This window comes from Macrotis lagotis, chromosome 2 (assembly GCF_037893015.1).
Source record: "Macrotis lagotis isolate mMagLag1 chromosome 2, bilby.v1.9.chrom.fasta, whole genome shotgun sequence".
Taxonomy (NCBI): Eukaryota; Metazoa; Chordata; class Mammalia; order Peramelemorphia; family Peramelidae; genus Macrotis; species Macrotis lagotis.
The window spans coordinates 314,579,726-314,603,046 of record NC_133659.1 but is presented as its reverse complement, the minus strand read 5'-3'; the positions used below and the strand labels follow the sequence as shown (position 1 = coordinate 314,603,046).

Sequence of the window (23,321 nt, the reverse complement as noted above, 5' to 3'; positions counted from 1 at the left end):
GCTGGTGTGAGATCCACTGGGTCACCCAGCTACCTCAAGAGGATAATATTCCTGAAACAACAAAGGAACAGAGGCAGGGGGGGAATGATTTACAAGTATTCAGTTGTATATTTTTAAGAAAGGAGTTGATACAAATGGATATAAAACAGAAGCCATTTCCCTAAGAAATAAGTCATCAAAGAATACAGACAAGAAACTTTCAAAAGAGGAAATGCAAGCTATCAATCTTAAGCTCCAAAAATCATTAGAGAAATGTAAAGTAAAATAACTGGTATTTCACCTTATATCCATTAGGTTAACAAAAATTACAAAAGGTAAAAATGATGGAGAGGCTGTAGGAAGACTGGCATCCTAATTGTACTGTTGCCAGCCCTGTGAACTGGTCCAACTTTTCTAGAAACTCATTTGAAATTATGCTAGAAAATTCACTAAATGTCACACACACACACACACACACACACACACACACACACACACACCCCCCTTTGGAGCCAACAATAATACTTCGAGATGCAAGAGGCTCAAAGCAATAAAAAATTTAATATACAAAAATACTACTTAATAGCAGCATTTTTTATAGCTGCAAAGAAGTGGAAGGAATGAGGGCTCCAATAACTGGGCAATGACTAAACAACTGTGAGATATGGATGCAATGAAATACTATCATGTCATGAGAAATTATTATTCTAAAGACTTCAGAGAAATCTGGGAGAACTTGCATGAACTGATATGAAACAAAGTAAACAGAACTGGAAGAATTTCCATGACTCACATGTCAGTTAATTTGACCAAAGACAATTTCTTTTTTTTTTTAATTTAATCTCCTCTTATTTCTTTTAAAATGTTTTTTAACATTGTTCTAAATTCCTAATTTCTATCCACCAACCATACCCATCAACAGAACTCTCCTTATAGTAAAATTAAGCAGAACAGATCAACACCTTGACCAAAATTGGTACCTGATGCTTCCTTCTGGAGCTAGAGTTCAACACGTCTCTCGTGAGAAGTGGGATCCATGCTTTACCATCTGAACCCTTAGTTGGTCCGAATTCTGAAGTCTTTCAATAATTTTTCATTTATTATAGTATGGTAATATTTCTTTATTCTTTATTTGTTCTTCCACTTCTACTAACTGCTAGCTTATGAAAAACTATCATGTACATAAAAGGAAAATAAAATTTGTCCGCCCTTTCTAAGAAGACCATGAATCAGGGAGGTGAGGTCATGACAAGGATGTGATTTGGATTTGAGTGAGGAGGGCTGTGCTAGGTCATCAGCCCCACTTTCTCCTCCAGAGTCCTCTGGGTCCAGTGGCCAGAAATGAATCAGGACAACTGGAGATGACCCTGGATGTGAGACAGAGTTAAGTAACTTGACCAGGGTCATGAGCTACTAAGAGTCAAATGTCTGAGGCTGGATTAAAACTCCTGTCCTCCTGATCCACTGCACCACCTAGCTGCCTCAAAAGGAGAATAAAAGATGAAAAGATGCTAAAAAATACAGGCTCCTAAAAGTCAGCAAAGGTTTTATTTTTTGTACACACTTAACTAGAATCAGTAGGTGCCTAATAAATGTTTGGCTGAATAGGGGAAAAGATACCCTATCACGCATTTGCCATATCTATCTCCAGTTGGTGCTATGAGACCAGGACAGCCTGGTTACTCTTAGTAAGGATAGATTAAAGAAAAGAAAGGGAGAATGAAAGTTTTAGGGAAAGTGAAGAGAGGGGCAGGTAAGCTCCTATGCATAGAATGTTCACAAATTATGTGTTTGTGTCTCAAAGGGAAATAAGGCATTAGCATCTAACCCATGGGAAGATTCTTGTGAAGTTCATTTTCTTTAAATAATTCTCTTGCAATATATTGTTAATGCTCATTTCCACTCCACTTTAAAAAATATTTGCCTAAACAAAGCAAAACTCCAACAGTTTCAACTGTCCATATTATCATGAATTCCAAAATAAGTAATACCTGTTCTCATTTTGTAATCTGGCTTTGAAAATTTAGCACCCAACTACTCTTGGGATAAATAAGAACCTCTAGTCACACAAAATATTTTACATACATTGTCTTCTTTGATTCTCACAACCTCCTTATTATCTGTTTTATTAAGAATCTGAAGTTGAAAAAGGAATTGCCCAGGACCACACCACTCTTTTTTTTGTTTTGTTTTGTTTTTCTTTTTGTTTCTGTTTTCTTGTGAGGCAATGGGTTAAGTGACTTGCTCAAAGTCACACAGGCAGTAGGTATCAAGGGTTAGAGGTTAAATGTGAACTGACTCCAGGCCTGATGCACTATCCACAGTACCACCTAGCTGCCCCTGCATCACTCAAGTATGAGGTCAGATTCTAAAGATATGGTACCATCAAGTGTCAGTAAGTATCTTGGTCTCATCCCCATGCTCATTTACCCAAATGATCCTCCAATTACCTCATTGATACTTTACCTGAACTTTTTTGAAATTTTTTGCTTGGGTTTCCTAAAGTCTCCAATATTTCACTTAGCCGTAATGTGACTTCGGCCACGATCACGGGGTCAAGATCATCCATTTCATAAGTACAGATCATCTCATTTATCTGCCAAAGCAGATGAACCCACTAAGGAAATAAAACAGAGAACAAAATAATTTTTTTACAAGTTGAAGCAATGTGAATTATCTTTCGGTAATTCACATGTAAGGACACAAAGGAGAGAAGGGTTCATTCTGCAACTGCATTGGTATAGGAAATTCCCAGGAGAGGAAACATCCTCCCTTCGATGCATGTTGGCCCATTCTCAACAATATCTAGTCTTACAGAGTTGCTGAGAGAAAGAGCTGAGGTTTAAGTGACCCACTTAGAGTCATCTAGCCAGGAAACAAACAACTCCAGATTCTTGAGACAAGGTGGAATGGTTGACAAGAGGACTAGCTTATTCTGTAGCTCACAAAGGGCAAGAGGGATGAGATGAAATCTTTTCTTGGAAGACCCAAAATGAGACATGATGGTGGAGATCTACAGTAGAGATTGCCCCATTATCGTTGCCAATAGACTAATGATGACTTGGTTTCCATAAAGCCTCATGTTCCCAACCTTTGACAGTTTCAGGATTGTAAAAAAATTTGTTATTACAGTTTGCTGCTAATCCTCTGAGTGATACAGTTTGGATGAATGGTTTCAATTCTTTTCCCCTTGACTGAACTCTCTCTTGACAATAATCTACATGTATTACTGCAAAACAAGACAGAAACTTTGGTGTTTGGTTCCCTGAGTTCTCTATTATCCAATTTCCCTATGGATTTATCTCACTTGATATGGTCTGAAAAATATGGTTTTATTCATGCTTTGAAAATTCTTTTGTGTTTCAAACAACAACAACAAGATAATAATAACAATGGGGATGAGAGACATCAGAACCAAAGATCCCTTGGCATTGCCTTGTCTTAACAGATACAAATCTTCTAAGTGTGAAGTGTTAGCCAAAAACATGAATCTCAACTCCATATTCTTTCTCCTACTTCTTTGTAGAAAGACAAAGGGAGAAGGGGGCATTGGAAAGGGCATGAGATTTGGAATTGTAAACGTCTATATATCCCTTAACACTAGTAAATCACTCAATCTCTTCAGACCTCAGCTCACTCATCAGTAAAATGGGGGTGAAGGAAGAGAAAGGGGTTAATAGGCCAAAATTATTCCCTTTAGTGTTGAGCTGTGAATTTTTACCTAGATTAGACAGTATAAACTATAACCATATGAAGAAAAGTATAACAGAAAGAAAAAGAAATACCTTGCTAGTTTTGATTCTCTGGACAAACTTGGAATATTCTATTTTTGATGAATGGATCCACTGGATTCCCAATTTGCATTTCTGCCATAGGAACATGATAACGTCAATAGCAATCTCCTTATCAGGATGAACTTCCTGAAAAGAGATGTAAGATTAAAGAAATAAATATATCAATCCCAAACAGTTTTCAAGTAAAAAAAAAAGAAAACTAGAATAAACTGAAACTGAAAACTCACTAGAATTTTTCCTATTTTTAATTTCCTTCTGAGAATCCAAAAGGATGGGGCGGGAGGGAATGGGGCAGTGGGAAAAATAGGAAGGACAGGGCATGAAACTTAAAAAAAAATAGTTGAATATTTCAAGAAGCACAAAACCATCTTCTTTCCACATTGCTATTTCCCAGGGACCTAATAATAATAGTTTCCCTTTATAGAACACTTTGCTTCCATTATCGCATTTGATCCTTCCAGCAATTCTAGGAAAGAGGGGTTACTCTTGTCCCTATTTTACAGAGGAGAACACTGAAACTCAAGGAACTTAAGTGGCTTGTCCAGGATCAAATGATTAATACTCGTGGGGCGGGGGGGGGGGGAGGGAGCGGGGAGAGTGTTGCAAGGCAATGGGGTTAAGTAATTTGCCAAAGGTCACACACAGCTAGGAGATATTAAGTGTCTGGGGCTGGATTTGAACTCAGGTCCTCCTGACTGCTGGGCCGATGCCCAGCTAATACAGTTTTGAAACAGGATTAAACCCAGATCTTAGTAAGTCCCAAGGTCATGTGTTATGCCTCAAGCAAAGGCTATTACATATCATTAGGTACTTAACAAAAGTTCCTTGACTCAGATACAGAGCAGTTCCTTAAGTTACTTAAATTCTTTTAATCCAACAAAGGAAAGCCAACAGCAACATATAAGAACTACTGATGGTTTACAAGATGTTACAAGCTTGCTTATAAGATGACCAGGAGAGAATAACATTGGAGGAAAGAAAAATTATTTGAAAATCTCTTATCTCTGTAAGCTTTGTCTCACCCTTACTCTCTGTAATGATAATTATCATAATTCTTTAGGAAAGGAAAGAAACACTAATTTCAAAAAGCTATCATAGGTGAAATCCTTTTGCAATGAATACTGTTATAATTGAAAAATCTCATTAAAATGGAAATTTTTTCCAAACCCCCCCAATTATGGTCTACTGATTTAACCAATATTGGATGTAGTAAAATTTTTATTTTATGAAACAATTCAAATATTCCTATTAAAGTAATTTAAATAGGATATGAACGTAAGAAGACAACACCCAGAAAAATTTATACTCAGACACAAAACCATTTCTACATAATTTCAACCTATGAAACAGAGAAGTAATTCCCCCAAGTTAAAGGGAAAAAAGTCCCTCAGCTTGGCAGCCATGGACTTTGGAAGCAAAACCAGCTAAACATAAACTCATAAAATGATTGGCATAGTTTTTCTGACATTTAGAAAAAGAGCCAGAATGAGCATATGCCAAGAAAAAATCATTAGGACTAAATGTTGATCATTTTATAAAAAGAACTTGGATGAATGAAAACCATTGAAAATTATGCTCAATCAGGGTTCTGATGTTTGTTATTTCCAATTTTTCTGATCATGTAGAAAACGCATTATTTAGAATTTTAAAAGAAAGACTGTGAGGTTGCCTCCATTTTTAAAACATATAACATCAAGAAAAAGTCAAATAAATTCATTTTACCTCAGAAGCTAAACAAGTGAAGGAATATAACATTGTCCCCAAGTGGAAAATATCATCAGAATAGTTTCCATATAACATGTTAGATTCTTGATTCATGAAACAGAAAAAAAAAAGAGTTAATATAAACTTAATATCTGATTACAATATGATGAACTTCCAGAAATGAAAAACCAGGAACATTCACTTTTAGTTCTAAAATGGAGTAAAACATATTTATGATAGACTCAACTCTAAAAAATATACTTCATTCTACTCGTGAACTAGGCAAGTGGACTCTAATTAAAGTGGATTAAAAAAATGCAAATTTACATTTGGGGAGGGATGGTGCTTGCATTTCCAAGATTGCCTTGAAAATGCAAGTTTTGCAAAGGCATTTCAAATGAGTTGGATTTTCAAGAATTTACAACTTTTTAGGAACACCCCTGGCATATAGACATCCTGCAGGACTATACAAGGGTCAACACTGTGCTGGTCTACCCTGAGTATGGGTGAGGTTCAACTCTATCACTTTACAGATATGGAACTGTTAAGTGACCTGCCAAAAGTCAAAAAGGTAAGAAGAGTCAGAAACACAATACTCAGTCTGACTCCAAAGCCAGGGCTTCCTCAGTGGTGTGGGTTCCTCATCCTCACTTTCCATGGCCTTCCTCACCCTACAGCCAGTTGGTTCCTAGATAAACTTTAAAGGTGCTCAAGTCAGCTAGGCAGTGAGGCTGCCAGGCCTTATGCCAGCAGAGGGCAGGGCATTGCTTTACTTCCAGAAAAGGAAGAGAATCAGAGATTTTTGCTTATTTCCACTGATACAAACAGCAAATAGCTCTTGTTACCCAGCTCTGATCCCTTCATCCTTGTTCAAGTGAGGGATGACAAAGTGCTTTTCCAATTCTAACAACATATGAGCTTGCCACTCTTCAATAACTGTTGGCATTTCTTGGCAGAAGGCTAAGCAGAGAACTGCCAGACAACCACAAGGGCCAGTCAAACAGCACCACTATCTGAGCCCATGCTCCAGAATCTGGGGCAGAGTTGACCTTCTATGGGATGATCCTGGACTCAGAGACTGAGCCCAGGTCCAGAATCACCTGCGTGGTTCACTTCTGGATACAAAATAAAAGCCTGAAAACCAGTCTAGACCCTCAGTGAGGCTGCCAACAGCAAGGAGTAAGGAGACAGCAGTGGGGGACTCTGCTCTGCCATGGCTCTTGGGAGTTCATTGGTTCACTTGGATCCAATATGACAAAATTGTTTAAAAGTCCATAGCTTGTGTTTACTCAAATACTTGGAGCATAGAGTCAAAGAATCTTAGAGTTAGAAGGAGGAGGGAAAGAAAGGAAAGGGGAGGATGATGAAAAGGAGAAAGAGGAAGAAGAGAAAGAGGAGACAAAAGAGGGAGGGGAGGAAGAGTGAAGAAAAGAGGAACAGAAGGACAAAGAAATGAAAGCTTTCCCCAGCCCCTCTTCATCCTCAGGCCTCCCCTCTGGGCCTCCCCCCATCCACCCTGTACATGCAGATGCCTCCCCAATAGAACTGTCTCCTGCCTCTCCTAAAAGCTTCCTGACTGATCAGCTGGAAAGCCATCTTTTTTGCTGTTGGCTAGTATTTCCCCAGAAGCAAACAGAGCAGGTCAGTCTGGCCTCCTTGGAGCTCAACCCCGGTCCCACGCCAAGGGCACCTTCATGGGCCTGCTGAGGCCTCCTGGTGGATGGATCTTTCTTGGGAGCAGGAGGTGTCTGGCCTTTGGACACATGGTAGATGTTTGGTCCCTTGATGGACAGAAGCACCTGCTGCCCCACTGGTCACTCTCCCTGGACCGGAGTGGAAGAACCCTAGCCTAGCATGTTCTGACAAACACTCACCATGAAACATGATTTTCTTCCCTGCATTTCGAACTTCGTTGGTGACGCTACTGCCTCCTTCTGCAGAGTAGATCAAACCTTTATTTCTCTTTAAGTTGATCAAGGGCTCCATTGCAACCAGAAGCCTTATATCCAACTCTGCCTTCTTCGAAGCAGTGTCCTTTTGACTCTAAGAAACATTACAAGCCCCACAAACTGATTAGCAGCCTGTACCCTTATCTCAGCAATAGGAGACACGGCAAGAGCTCCTGGTATATTACCTGGAGGAAGATGATGAACTGGCCAGCAGAACAATTAAATAAACTCCATTCCTCAAAGGTAAAAGATAATTTTATCAACTTCTCCACAGAAGAAATCGAAACACCATCTTTTCCTTCGATGGCGAGTTTTATTTGAGAAGAAACTGTATTGACTGTTTTGACAAAGTCAAACTTCCCACAAATCATGGGGCCACCACTTAAATCTTGAAACAGAAAAAGAAAGAAGTAAAATCAACTCTAAACATTCTTTGAAAATAGGAATTTTCATACAATTCCAAATAGCCTTACAGTTAACTATCATGATGAAACTCATAAAGGGAGCAAGATCATAAATCAATCACTTAAGAAAACAAACTGGAAAGGGAGTGAGGTCCCTGTCACTTAAGGTATTTAAGTAGTTTGATCATCAAAGGATGGTATCATGCATCAAATGAGGCAGTGAGCAGAGCACTGAATCTGAAGTCATGAAAACTTGAGTTCAAATCCAACATCAGACATTAACCCCTAGGGAAGTCACTTAACCTCCATTTCCCTCAGTTTCTTCATTTGTAAAATGGGGCTAATAACAGCCACTTCCCTCCCAAGTTGGTTGTGAGGATAAAATGAGCTAATCTTGTTAAGCTTTTTTCTTCCAACCTTAAATGCTATAAGAGCCAGTTTTATTATTGCTATTATGACTATTATCACTCCATTTCTAGGACTCTGTGGTTCCATAACCAAAATATTTTTCACAACAAAAGGTCATATTCTTTTTTTTTTTAGATTTTTCAAGGCAATAGGGTTAAGTGGCTTGCCCAAGGTCACACAGCTAGGTAATTATTAAGTGTCTGAGGTGGGATTTGAACCCAGGTAGTCCTGACTCCAAGGCTGGTGTTCTATACACTGTGCCACCTAGCCGCCCCATGGTTATATGCTTTTAAGTTACTTCGTCTTTCCCAAAATAATTTCTATGGATTTTTTGCCCATATTACTCCATGCTCTTTGAGGGATGAGCCATCCTTACGGTGTGAAGATAACCCACTCACTGGGATGGAGTCAGGGCTCCCTGAACTCACCCCCCACACACACACTCACCTCACTAACAGATCCAAGGCCTGTCGGTCACCCTCCATCCCAAGCTCTCTGCTCCCACCACCATACCCCAGCTCTCACTAACCCCCGGACTCTTATGTCACACTGTGGCCACTCCACATCCCTCCCTCCACCTCTCCTCTGTGTCTCTGAAAGGCCATAGATCTGGTCCCATCCCTGCCTGACCAGTCATCTGGAGGGGCTTCCCCCATTGCCTCCTGAGCCAAGTTCAGATTTCTCAGCCCTCTCCTTCCCCTTGATCTCATGCCCACCCCCTGATCAGCACTCTTTTCCCAGATGATAAATGGTGTTCCATGAAGCAGATTTCAGTCTTGTCTACTCCATTAGAATGTCTGCTTTGTGAGGGCAGAGTCTGGTTTTCTGACCTTCCTTTGGAGCCAAGGAGCCTCTGATAAACCCCTGAGCACTAGCACCACTCAGAAATATCCAGTTATCTATGGGTTCTTTGATTTCCCTGCATCCACAGCATTCTCCCTTGCCTCCTGACACTCCTTTAAAATTCCACCTTAACTGCAGCCTCTGAGATGACTCAATGGGCCTATAGGCACCAAAGAGCCGAGTTCCAATCCAGTCTCAGACATTTAATGACAAATCATTTAACCTCTGCCTGTCTCAGTTTCCTCATCTGTGAAATGAGGATAATAACAGCACTTCTCTCTTGGGGTCAAGTCAGTTACTATCTGGAAAGTTCTTAGAAAGCTTATGCATTAAAAAAAAAAACTCATCTCCCTACTTTTCATGAGATCTTCTCCAATCTCTTTGGCCATTACTTCTTGCACCTTTTTAAATAAACTGGTCCTATGATATTAAGACACCATCACTGGATCTCATGCTCCAGCATCCCAGACTCCAAGCTCCGGGGGATCCAGCCGGGGTCACGTCCATCTTTCATCTCCCCATATCTAATTTGGTACAGCAGCCAGATCATCTCTTTGCTCCCTATTTCAGGTCAAATGAGAAGGACACCCTTGCACAGAAAATCCTTCACTAGAATAAACATAATTGTGCAAAGGATGCCTTCAATCATTTGGTTCATTGGTGTGGTCATCTTCCATACTGAAGGACCAGTGGGAGCAGTGACCCATCTCAACACCGGTCTGTGGCTAATATGAAGTGACCGAGGGGGTGAATGAGCTAGGTTTCCCAGAAGACAGAGGGCTTGAAAGAGCACTAGACTGAAAGCAAAACATTGGGTTCCTTCTGAGGATTTTTTTTGATGAATATGTATTTAATAGGAGGCATGAATGCTTTGGGAGTAGCTAGGAAGCACAGTGGATAGAGCTCAGATCCTGGATTCAGGAAAACCCAAGTTCAAATCTAGCCTCAACACGGACTAACTCTGTGACCATGGACAAGTCACTTCACCCTATTTGTCTCAGTTTCACCTGTCACTTGGACAAGGAAAACTCTCCAGTATCTTTGCCAAGAAAATTCCAAATGGGAGTCCCAAAGAATCAGTTATAACTGAAAATGATGGAACAGATGAATGCCTTTCATTGATCCTTCTTAAACAACCATGTAATATGTTTCTTTTTTGGTGGGAGGTTGCAAGGCAATGGGGTTAAGTGACTTACCCAAGGTCACACAGTTAAGTATTAAGTGTCTGAGGCCAGATTTAAACCCAGGTCCTCCTGACTCCAGGACTGGTGCTCTGTTCACTGTCCCACCTAGATGCCCCTTGAGTTTCTTTTTTTGGGGGGGTTGCAAGACAATGGAGTTAAGCAGTCATGTAATACATTAAAAATTCTGGGGGGAAGTTGTAAAGTTGATACACTAAGAATGCATGATAGCATTTTGTAACATTTGTTTAAGGGACAATAAAAAACACTTGGCTTACTGTACATACAAATACAAGACCATGGATGTAGGAGGTGATGCTAAGGACCCATCATCAATCAAGAGGGAACCTCCAGCTCCAGCCCCTCAAGCCACACAATGAGCCATCTCAAAAATGTGAAACTTCCAGTTTCTAAATAGTTGAAACCTGTCTTTACCTGACAAGAGCTCCCCTCCAGCTAGGAAAAGCTCTGCATAGACATCACGAACCTCCACCTCCACCAACACTGGCAGACCAGTCTGCAGCACCCGCCTTTTTGGTTCAGAAAGAGCTTCCAGGACGGCCAAAAACTGGGCAGCAGAGCTGTCAAACATCTCCACCAGCAACTTTTCTGTGGGAGTACGTGGCCATTGCAACTAAAATCAAAGGTAAAAATAAGGATGGAGAGGTGTGCCCCAAGACCAGCTTGCCCAAACCCCCTCATTTTTACAAATATGGAAACTGGTCCTTCCATTTCAACTCTAGTTTCTCACTAGTTGCCTCAAGCTTCCACAGTTCGTAACTACCCCTATTCACTGGACAGCAGCTGGTTGGTAATCATCCTGTCATCAGACCCATCTTCCAAAAGGGCAATGGGGCAGAGGAGGGGAAAATAACAGAGAAAAATAACAGAGAAGCATGGGTTGGCTGCTCTTTAGTTCAGGTTCTTCTTTCACAACATGAATTATATGGAAATAAAAAATGTTAAACATGATTGTACATGTATAATCTATATCGGATGACTTGCTGTTAGAGGGAGGAGGAGGGAGAAAAATGTGGAATTCAAAAGCTTACAAAAAGATGAATGTTGTCACTTGTACAAAAATATTCATAACAGCCCTGTTCGTGGTGGCAAAGAATTGGAAATTGAGTCAATGTCCATCAATTAGGGAATGGCTTAGCAAACTGTGGTGTATGAATCTGATGGAACATGGGAATGGGATGAGAATTCAGGGAAGCCTGGAGGGATTTGCATGAACTGATGCTGAGTGAGAGGAACAGAACCAGAAAAACACTGTACACCCTAACAGCAACATGGGGGCAAGGATCAACCTTGATGGACTTGCTCATTCCATCAGTGCAACAATCAGGGACAATTTGGGGCTGTCTTCAGTGGAGAATACCATCTGTATCCAGAGAAAGAATTGTCAAATTTAAACAAAGACCAAAGACTATTTACTACCTTTAATTTTAAAAAAAAAATTATCTTCTTATATAATTTTGCTCTTATATTTTATTTTTTCCTTTAGGATATGATTTTTCTCTCAACAAATTAAATTTTTCTCAATGTATAGCATGAAACAATGTAAAGACTATCAGACTGGAAGTCACTGGAAAGGGGGGAAGGAGCTGGGGTGGTGGACTCTCCAGGCTTCGGGGGGCCTCCGGCCCCTGCCATTCGGAGGGCAGCTTCAGCCGTCCCTCCTCCCCTCCTCACCCACCTTCAAGGCGGCAGCGGTGGTGCAGCCCAGAGCCTAAGTGGCTCCGGGAGCACGGCGGCCCAGGACGGTGGTGATGGCTGCCGGGGTGCCCTGGGCACTTCCACCTTCACCGGGACCATCTGGTCTAATACATTCTGGGAACAGAAGACCTTGATGCAGATACACCTGCCAACAATGCTGTGAGATTTTATCCCTGGACTATTGATTACAAATACTATTCTGCAGACATTCATCTGGGTGTGGTGCCAAATAGATTCCTTGTCACATCTGAAATCGCAGAGACTGTCCAAGCATTCATTGTTTATTTTGACAGCACACAAAAATCTGGTCTTGACGGTGTTTCATCATGGCTTCCATTGGCAGAAGCATGGCTTCCAGAGGTGATGATCTTGGTTTGTGACAGACTATCTGAAAATGGTGTAAACCGACCAAAAGCTCAAGAATGGTATATCCAGCATGGCTTTGAATTGGTAGAACTGAGACCAGAAGAATTACCTGAGGAAGATGACTTCCCAGAGTCTACTGGGGTAAAGAGGATCATACAAACCTTGAATGCCAATGTCTGGTCAAATGTAGTAATTAAGAGTGAAAAGAAACCAAAGCTTTGGCCTTCTCAGTCCATTGGCTGGTGCAAACTATAACATTGGGTCAACTGAAAACCATCACATCGAACCTCATTTGCCTGTAGGAGATAGAACTGAATGCTGCTTTAGTCATCAAGACAGTGCTTCTAACTCAACTGACTCCCAGGTTGTAGACCCCATGCTAGATCTGGATATCCAGGAGTTGGCCAGCTTCACTACTGGAGGAGGAAATCTGGAAAATTTTGAACGATTATTTTCAAAGCTAAAAGAAATGAAAGACAAAGCAGCAACTTTGCCTCATGAACAAAGAAAGTTGCATGCAGAAAAGGTGGCCAAAGCATTTTGGATGGCAATTGGTGGAGACAGAGATGAGATTGAAGGCATTTCTCCTGATGAAGAAAATTGAGCTTCTTGTGTCTGATTAGCCAAGATGGTAACAGCACACTTTAGTTGTGTTAAGGATTTCAGGAGCTTCAGAACACTGCAGGGGTGGGAGAAGACAGACACAGGGGTTACCTATGTCTAGCCTAAAAAAGAATTCCTCCCTATCCTTGTTATTGGGGAGTGGAAATGGAACAGGTGATTGCAATTCCTTGGGGGACATTTAAGGTCATCAAGAAGTAGCCAAAGCACCATTGTTAGGTCACCTAGGGCCTTTCCTCCAAGGCATCTTCCATGAACATGGAAACCCAGAGAGAAAAAGCTCAGCTGTGTCCAGGATTCAGGTGCTTCCTATTAGACAGTTTGGCCTTAGAGTTCTCATCATTTCTCACACCGTATTGATATATACTGTGGGGGAGGCTGGGAGGGCTCAATGCCACAATCTTTACTCCTGAGAATATACCCCCACGTACCACAATAGCCAGAGCAGGGTAGGAGCAGGCCACAAGAGCCCCTCGCTGCTATGGCCGAAGCCCCAACCTCCCATTAGCTCTCAGGCTGTTTGTTCCCAGAGTTCCCTCCTCTCAATCTGTCTTCATGCACATACCACAGCTGCCTTTTCCTTAACATTCCTGCACTCACCACACCTAGGCTGGCTCCCAACTACCTAAAAGCCATATATACTTGTGTCCTGTCTACTTCCTGACCTCTCATCATTCCCCATGGAATTGCAATTTCTCCTTCCCATCCACTCCTGGGATGATGAGGAGTAGAGGAGGAAACCATCCCTCCACAGAAGCTAAAACCCTGAAACTTCCTGGGTGGACCCTGTTTTATTTTGCTGAGATTTTCATCATCATGTGACCATCTATCCTGTATAAAGGGTTGATTGTTGGTCTTAATAGTAGATTACAGAAGGTTCTTCTCCCTCAGATTATAAGGAAATGAAGAGTATGATGATTAGAAGTGAACTTCCTCCGGATTTACTTTTTATTCTAGAAGAGTGGGAATTATCTACAAAAATTCCTGCCTATTTAAATGAGCCAAGCCATTATGGGCTAACCATTCTGTCATAGAAATAATCCTGTATTTCTGCTCAGTTACCATTGCTCTTGAATTGATCGCAAGTCTTTATCTACTCTTTCTTTCTCAGCTGGTTTTTGGTAACCAAGCTTATCTGATCCATGATGTATCTTCCTTTTGTGAGATGATTAAAGAAAGGAGGCCTCATGTTATATTAGTAATTAAATGTAAGGTAGCTCTAACCTTACTATGTGACACATAATCATAACTACAAATTTACAGAAATGTCTATGGATTCTGCCTTTTTAAATGTTTAATTCCTTGTAACTAAGCCAGAAAACCTATCTTTGACAGGGTGGATTTTATTTATGCAGGAAATGAGCAGAGTTTCATTACATACCAAGGAAGGAATAACCTTCACTATTACTGTGTCTGTGCATGAGAGACAGCCTTCTGAAATTTCTATTTGGGATATTAAAGAGCATGAGAGCAGTATTATGAATGTAGTTGCCCTAATACCATCAAAAAGCTAAAATGGAATAACAAGCATTTTAGTATTTCACCATGTAGATCGTCTTCAGCCATTGATCATACCCAAAGCAATGTTATCACCTCATATATGCTTACAAACAAGTGAAGTATCCTAATCTTTCTGACTAAGAACCAAAATAAAATGTGGAGTAGTGACAGTGAATGGTATAGAGGAGATAATGTTAGAAAACTAATTTATGAAAAAATTCACAAGCACTTTCTCTGCAGGGACATGACATTTCCTATGAACCTTCCATAAATGCAGCTCTTAGTGTCCTTGTGGTTGTTATCCTATGAAAAAAGCTAATATGCACCTTTGAATGGAACAGTGCTGAAGGGAAGTCTCCCAAAGAAACATTTTTAAGGCTACTTTTGTGAATTACTTATTATTGGTGTGAGAGAGAAACGGGTCTCACAACAGTAGAGGTTTGCTGGTGGTGGTTGCCCATGTTGCAGGTTCAGACCTGAGACAGTTCCAAAGGGGAACACAATCTGAAATCTAGTGGAAACCCTAGGATTGATCACACACTGGAGCAAGTCCGACCTCACACATCCTCTTACACATTCTCCCGAAACTGAAATGAGGGAGCAGTAAGAACAGGACAACCAAGCATACAAGACTGTCCTATAGCAGCACTCTATACAAAGTGAACTGCCAACCACAGAAGACACTGTGACACTCTTCATGTTTTTTTTTTAAGATTGACTGTTCACTCTTCTATTAAGAACATTAGCAAAGTCCAGTACAAAGATGGGAAAGAAAGTTTGAGCATTTTTCCCCTCAGCTTTAGGGAAACAATTAGGTCATATGTATTAGGGGAAAACAGATTGGAAAAAGCTGTGAACTTGATTTTGTAAATTAAACATGGCTCAATTGATTAAAATGAGCATTATTTATGAACTCTAAAAAAAAGACTATCAGACTGCCTTCTGTGGGGGGGAGCAAGATTAGGGGAAAAATTGTAAAATGCCACTTTGTGGCAATAAACAGGAAATGCTAACCAAGGTCAGTCTGACCATCAAAGAAGCACCACCACTTAGCATAATAGACATGTCATGGCTAGACAATGACCATGAATGAGAGAGGATATGTGTTATTTCCAAAGGGGCCACGACAAGCTAGGAGGAGGAATCGAGTACCCTCCTCAAAAAGGACACACCTCTACAGAAACCCACAAACATATAGGTGGAAGCTTCACGGAGGAGAATTTTAGCAACATTAAAAGAAGAGAAAAACAAAAACGATGCTATTATGGATTAGACAACAAGTCATAGAGATGAATTATAAAATTAGCACAGTGGTGACAAGGAAAGAAGGGGTTTTCAATGAAATGGATACTAGCCATAAATTTCCATCTTCTAAAAGCAGGACAAATGATCAATTCATGATGTGCTTTGGTGACAACTTCATTTCTCAGGAATTAATAATAATAGTTGGCATTTATATAGTCCTCTAGGGTCTGCAATATGTATACATTATCTAATTGTATGTTATCTAATTTATTTCTTACAAACAACCTTTAGAGCTATGAGTTTTTGTTATCCCCACACTTCTCCATCTTACAGATGAGGAAACTTGAGGCTGGGAAATTAAGTGACAGGATCACAAAACAGTGTCTGAGGCAAATCTCCAAGCTCACCCTTCTACCCATTACACTATCTACATATTTCATTGGACACTTCAAAGGGAAATGGTTTTCAATTATGCCCAACCCAAGAACTTTTTGAGACCATGGAAGGGTTAGAAATCACAAGAGAAAGTGATCACTGAGGTGACTAGGTGGCGCAGTGAATAGAGCACCGGCCTTGGAGTCAGGAGTACCTGGGTTCAAATCTGACCTCAGACACTTAATAATTACCTAGCCATGTGGCCTTGGGCAAGCCACTTAACCCCATTGCCTTGAAAAATCTAAAAAAAAAAAAAAAGAAAGTGATCACCACCTTGATGTTCATAATTGTCAAGAAAAAGACCATTAGGCAGAATCCCAGCATACTCCAGGGCAAGGAGACAAATAATCAAATAATCCTTGTTTAAAAATACTAGTATTATTAGAACTTCCATTTTCTAAATGATTCTTTCTGTTCACCAAGACATGTTATTTCAACTATATATTAGATTAAACCTGGGGTTCTTAACTTTGGCTCCATGAATTTTTTGGGTGGTGTGTTTTTTGTTCGTTTTTCTTTGAATTTTGATAAGTGCATTTGCTGTTAATCTTCTCTATTTTATGCAATTAAAAATATTGTTCTGGGGGCGGCTAGGTGGCACAATGGATAGAGTGCCAGCCCTGGAGTCAGGAGTACCTGGGTTCAAATCTGACCTCAGACACTTAATAATTACCTAGCTGTGTGGCCTTGGGCAAGCCCCTTAACCCCATTTGCCTTGCAAAAACCTTAAAAAAAAAAAAAGAATCCCTGAACTAAACCAAAAGTGAGCAAATAGAAGTTTTAAGATAGTCAGGAAGACAGATTTCAAGCTATTAGAAAATGGATATGTCTAGAACTTGTAAATTCATGAATGATGAGAAATCCTAGAAAAGGAAATCATGGCAATACAATTGCAACCCATCCTAAAGAAGAAGAAAGGTAATATGTCAAAAGGAGGAATGTAATCAAATAGGGAACTCTTTACTGAACTCAAATTTTTTTTAAAGACCTGTACAAATGAGCATATAACCAAGAACTATAGCATAAGAGGCTAATAAGAATAGAATTGGAAAATGTAAAGGTAGAAAAAAGAATCTTGTGAACAAAATGCTAAGAACAAGGAAAATGGGTTGGTTTGCTGAGGGTTTTCTGGAGGGGAGGGAGGTGATTGCTTATTTTTTTAAGATATGCTCAAAGCAATAAGAACTAGAAAATGTTAGGCCCACTGCTTGAGAAAGGCAAATAATGCTGAAGACAGAAAGCAAATTTTCTCCTCTGCTTCCATCTACACAATCAATGAAAACTACCTCAAATAGGGAAAGACAGAAAAAACATGTTTAAGAGGGAATTGAAGCTCAAAACAGGGAGTGGTACCCATGAACTTTTGTTTCTCAAGGGTCCAGAGGGACACCATAGCAACAAGGCAGAACTTGAAATTCAATAAATCTAGGAAAATCCTTTAACTGAATTCAGTTCCCTAGGCTGAGACAAAGTGTTAAAAATATCATCAAATCAGGGGTGGCTAGGCAGCGCAGTGGATACAGCACTGACCCTGGAGTCAGGAGTACCTGAGTTCAAATGCGACCTCAGACACTTAATAATTACCTAGCTGTGTGGCCTTGGGCAAGCCACTTAACTCCGTTTGGCTTGCCAAAAAAAAAAAAAAAAAACCCTAAAAAAAAATCATGAAATTCCAAAACTGAAAGGGACCTCCAAGGTTAACAAACATTTCAGAAACTTGCAGATAACATTTCAGAATTATCAGTAATTTCTCTGAGAAATTCATAGAGAATAGAAAAGGATCCCAAAAACAAGAGATGAAAAGATGAGGCTCTGGTTTTCAAAAAAGCTCTCAGTTCCAATACTATTGATTGGACTTAACATTGTTCCTAAGCTAAGTTCTAAAACAAACTATTTATCGGATGGTACTTATGCAATTAGAAAAGATAATAATAATAAACTCTAAGTCATCATTGATTCACTAAATACCTATTATTACATCAAACTAACTGCATTGCCTTTGGGTACAAACACTAGGCCAGTTCTTCCACCAATTATTTGTTTCCTGTTTTTCTGTGTGGAGAGGTTAGCCAAATTCTTTTGAATAATTTTGGATCTTACTTAGGAATCTAAAATGTTTCTAGGATCAACAAAAGCAGAACAGTGATATCCACGAACAAAGGCATCTGAAGGACTTCAACATCTACAAGGGTTTCGCCCTTCAACGTGTACTTTGTACTGGACTCACACTTGGTGATTTCAGAAGTTTCCATTTTTAATTCGTGAAGATCCCTTACAGAGAACCCATGCACACACCTGTTCTGTTTATCCAACTCATCTTCTCCCCAAATTCTAATTTTACATCACCATCTATCTACTGTAGGACAGTTTAAACTTTATGTTCTGAAGGTCTATCCAAAATACAATTCATTTTCTTCCTCATTCCACCCTTCCCAATTCAACCCTCTTCCCAATTTCTCTGTTTCTTTCTTTTTTTTTTTAGATTTTTCAAGGCAATGGGGTTAAATGACTTGCCCAAGGCCACAAAACTAGGTAATTATTAAGTGTCTGAGACCAGATTTGAACCCAGGTACTCCTGACTCCAGGGCCGGTGCTTTATCCACTGCGCTGCCTAGCCAGGCGCCTCTTCTCTGTTTCTTTCAAGGGGACTACCATCCTTTTCATTCACACAAATTCTTAACTTCAGGGTCATACTCTATCCCAGCAATGGGAAACCTTTTTCTGCCAAGGGCCATTTGAATATTTATAACATTTATAACATTTCACTGGTCATATAAAATTATCAATTTAAAAAGTACCTTGGTATAGGTCAAAGATTTAATTAAATTCACCCCTAAAATGTTCCTAGATTTGTTGAATTTCAGTCCCACCTTGTTGCTATGGCAGCACCAGACCAAATGATTTCGCAGGCCTCATATAACCTGGAAGTCAGATCCCCACCCCTTCTCTACTCCATAATCTCATTCACCCCAAATATTCAATCAGTTGCCATTTCCTTCCGGTTCCAATTACTTTGGTTGACCCTGGCACCATTTGTGCCTCATAACAATGATGTTCCACTGACTATAAAACCCTGACTCTGCAGCAATGACATGGCTAAGAGGCTTCTGGATCCTTTAAAGTCAAAAGTTTGTGGGCACCACTCCCCCTGTCCCCTGGACATTTATGGATGCCCCTGCAGTCAATTAAAACACCTGCTCTTCCACAGGGTTATCCAACCAGGACCAATTACTGAATGTCTACACGTCAGACCACAGTCTCCCCAAGGAGACTCTTAAAAGTCAAAAGGATGCTTCTGGAAACAACTCCCCAGTACTCTTCAGGGAGAGGCACCTCACCTTGGAGAGTCTGGACATTCTCCAGGGCCCTATAACATCTGCTTCCATCCGCCTCACATCACCCGCTTTCTTCACTCACACAACCAGCACCCTGAGGAATATTACAATAGCATCCTTCAACTCAACCTCCACAGCCACCAAAGCAAAATTTTCCTAAAGCACAGATCTAATCAATGCAGCTATACCCCAATCTCCTTCCTATAAATGCTAATATCTCCCCTTTGCTTCAAGAATCAAATGTAAATTTTTTTTTACAAAGTGGCAACACTCAACTTTACCTGATTTATGAAAATGTGCTGCCCCCCCCCACTCCCCGCCAATCCACTCCCATTGATTTTCTTCATCTTCCTCACACACTAGTCTCTGTGGCTGTCTCCCACTGTATGGCTTTTTTAGTTCCCCATCCCATCCATCCTTGCTACTAGTTGCTCTTCTCTCCTTCATTTTGTATCTATTTGTATTTTTGGTGTATATCTGCATGTGAGCAAGTTGTTTCCCCAGTTAGAATGTAATCCCCTTGAGAGCAGGGAACTTAATACTTTTGACTTTGTTTTCCCAAAATGTAGCACAATGACTGGTTCTTAATATATACTCAATAAATGCCTGTTAATTAATTGATCTCTTTCATGATGATGTCAAATCTGTAAGCAAGTCTTCCTATTTTATGTTAAAAATAAGAAGGGCGAATGGAATAACATATATGATTACTATTTTGTTGTGGCTATCCAACATATAGACATGAAAATGAGTAAAATCCAGTATGAGAGAGAACAGTCTGGACTGACTGCTCACCATTGGGAAACTGAAATTGCAAAATTCTTTTAATGCCCTAAATTTCTCCCTCAAACAATGGTTCGCCTCTTCTCTGCCACACTCTCCCGATGATTCCTAGAAATGGAAGTTAAGGACAGTCCAAGGGCAGTAGTCTGTGTATGATGGGCCTACAACATATTATAAACAAGGAATTTTGCTGAAACATCTTCACCACTCTTAATCACAAACACTGAACCCACAATTATGAAATATGAAAATAACAATTTAAAGAATAATTAACAGACTATCTAACACAAGATTTTGAAAGTGTTCACTAGGTTATAATTGTGGATAGAAACCAATAAGATGAAATTCATTAAGGACAAACATTAAACTTTGGACTATAAAGTCCAATTGCACAAATTCAAGATATAGGAATTTTAAATTAGACTCCCTCCCCCTCTCAAAAAAAAAACAAAAACCAGTGGACCACTTTGACCTATATTAATAGACACATAGCATGATATACATTGGGGAAGGGTTTAACCATATTTCACTCTGATCATATCTCATCTGGAATTGCGTTTTTCAGGTACCACATTTTAGAAAGATTAATTACAAGTTTGAATGCCTTCCAAAGGAGAGCAAAAAGTTTTATCACATATGAAATGATGAAAGAGTTGGGGATATTTGACCAGGAGAAGATCAAAACTGAAGGGGATAAGATTCTTATACATTTTCAAATATTTAAAAGTTAATCACCTAGAAGGAATGAGTATATTGACAACAGAGGGCAGAATTAGGGCTGTTGAGGAAGCATATTTTAGTTCAGCATGAAGAAGAATTTTCTAAAATTAATGGAATGGGGCTGACCCCACCCCTGCCAGGCTGGCCCTTGAGATGGGGGAGAGAGGGGGAGAATGAGAAATAGAACAGACAATCAGAAAAAGCAAACAGAAAAGCATTTTGTTCATCACTTCTGTGACAATGAGCAAGTGGTGTGGGTAGCAGTGGAAGTGGGGCAAGGGAGCTGGGGAGGGAATGGGGTGGCCACTGGGGACAAAGACTATATTAGCCTGGAAGATCACATGCGTTCTAGCTTAGGTTCTAATCAAGCTAACCCTAACTCCCACCAGAGGGCTTTTATCCCTCTGGCCTTGATATCGGGGATAAGCAGGAGTGCCAGTCTCAGCTGAGTTCCCAGGCTATTGGGGCCAGGCCAGCCTTGATGGTTCAGGTCTCTGCCTATCTTCCTGATTCGTCAGTCTGCCTGGCAGACAGACCCCTTCCCACAGTCTGACCTGTTCCATGGATCCAAGGCTGAGGGTCATGGGCTCCAAGAGCACTGGGAGGTTATCCAATCCAGCTCCTTCACTTTATACTCAAGGAAACAAAGGCCTAGAGAGTGAATGGAGGGTCCAAGATGGGACAGGTCCCATGGCCACTGGACCCAGATGGCTCTGCAGGAGAAAGTGAGGTTGGTACAGCACCCCCTCTGTCACATCCGGTTCACTTACATGTCTAATGCCCCAGGTCTGAGGATAAAGGATAAACATGATCAGATGAGCACCTGAGCGAGAATTCTCCTTGTTCCTAGCCCAGGGCTTTCCTCCTCTCCTTTTCAGGGCAAATGCAAGGAGAAACCAGTCCATCCACTATATGAGCAGTTCTTGCTGCCATCTGCTGGGCCCATAGCACCTGTGGGTCCTGAAGTGAGCCAGTCCTACCCAGATGAACCTGCCAGAGTGATGAGGCTGCTCAACAATGTTAAACAGCTGTGCCGCAACTCTGGCTTGGCCTATAGAACAGCTATATAATGCCTGTCCTGTCCAAGGGATATGGGAGGTAGACCAAGGGACTCAGAATCAGGCAGAACTGAGTTCAAATCCACTAGTGGTGTGACCCTGGGCAAGTCACTGAACCTCTGCCTGCATCATCTTTAAATGAGGATAATAACACACACCTTCCAGATTTTTCACAAGAATCAAATGAAATAATATATATATATATATATATATATATATATATATATATAGCTTATGAAGATGACTTAATGGTATCATTAACATGAACAACTTCCAGCTTCAAAATTTTATTATTTGCTGATTCTCCTAAGAATTTGGTCAGAATCTGTTCAATTCATAAAATAAACAACAAGCATTTACCAAGCATGATGAGGAATGTCCTAACAAGTCTGAAAAGGTCAGATTTTCATTTTACAAAAATAGAGACATTGAAGCTTCTTCAGATGAGGAGAAAAGGGATCATGTCTGTCGAGGGTGGATTAAAGGGAGGAGTGACCACTTAGGATGGCTACTGAGAGTCCAACAGTGCATGAGAGGGCAGAGAAGAGGACAAACACAAGACCGAAATTGAAACAGAAGTAACAGGATTTGGTAAGGGAATGGATACAAGGAAAAGCATCATGAGTGGCTGAGGTTTTGAACCTAGGTGACTGGAAGAGTGATAGGGGAAATTGGAAAGAGATGTGAGTGAAGCAGAAACTATACACAGAGTTCTGTGTCTTTGGACATGTCATCTTAGAGGATTTTGTGACAAAGGAAAAAAATCTGGGCACAGTCTGACACAAATCAGGTTCTTAATGTGGGACTCATGAACTTTCCTTTAATGTTGGTGCGTCCTTGGAACTTGACCCTTAAGAATGGGGGGGGAAAAATGGAATGGGAAAAAAAGATACATCTTTATTTTCATTAACTAACCAAAGCTTAGCATCTCCTTCAATTATTTAAAAATATTATCCAAAGAAGGCATCACCAGATTGCCCAAAGTGACTGTGACACAAAAGAGGTCAAGAACTCCTGAGTTTGATTTTGAGAAAGCCAATTTCAAAGGCCTTAGAGGAAGACTAGGTCAGATCTCCTGGACTAAGAGTCTCTGGGGGAAGTCGACTGGGGGGCGGGGGTTAAAACACTTTCAAGAAAAGAAATTCTGAAAGCACAAAGAGAAAATTCTGAATAAGAAGAAAAAAAGGAAAATTGTCTAAGGAGGCCAACATGAATGGATAGTTTGCACACCCAAAAGGTGTACAGAAGATGAAAGCAAGGGTAGGTCACAAAGAATG

General features: G+C 40.4%; 1 protein-coding gene and 1 pseudogene across 8 annotated transcripts in view; one reads left to right on the top strand and one right to left on the bottom strand.

The window, feature by feature from the left end:
• The window catches only part of CFAP54 (cilia and flagella associated protein 54), a 225,198-nt gene that overhangs the window by 200,925 nt on the left and 952 nt on the right, over positions 1-23,321 (bottom strand). For 4 of the 8 annotated variants that reach the window (XM_074226629.1, XM_074226631.1, XM_074226632.1 and 1 more), the window contains exons 1-7: positions 21,541-22,170; positions 10,698-10,896; positions 7,612-7,814; positions 7,352-7,520; positions 5,496-5,581; positions 3,765-3,899; positions 2,446-2,596 (exon numbers count right to left, since the gene is read on the bottom strand). In XM_074226629.1, coding sequence (XP_074082730.1) covers positions 2,446-2,596; positions 3,765-3,899; positions 5,496-5,581; positions 7,352-7,520; positions 7,612-7,814; positions 10,698-10,896; positions 21,541-21,570 — 973 coding nt within the window. In that variant the 5' untranslated portion in view covers positions 21,571-22,170. Of the gene's footprint in view, positions 1-2,445; positions 2,597-3,764; positions 3,900-5,495; positions 5,582-7,351; positions 7,521-7,611; positions 7,815-10,697; positions 10,897-21,540; positions 22,172-23,321 lie in introns of those variants that run through there. The other 4 variants (XM_074226628.1, XM_074226633.1, XM_074226635.1 and 1 more) reach the window with 3 other exon arrangements.
• On the top strand, positions 12,162-12,978 carry LOC141515234 (alpha- and gamma-adaptin-binding protein p34 pseudogene; annotated as a pseudogene).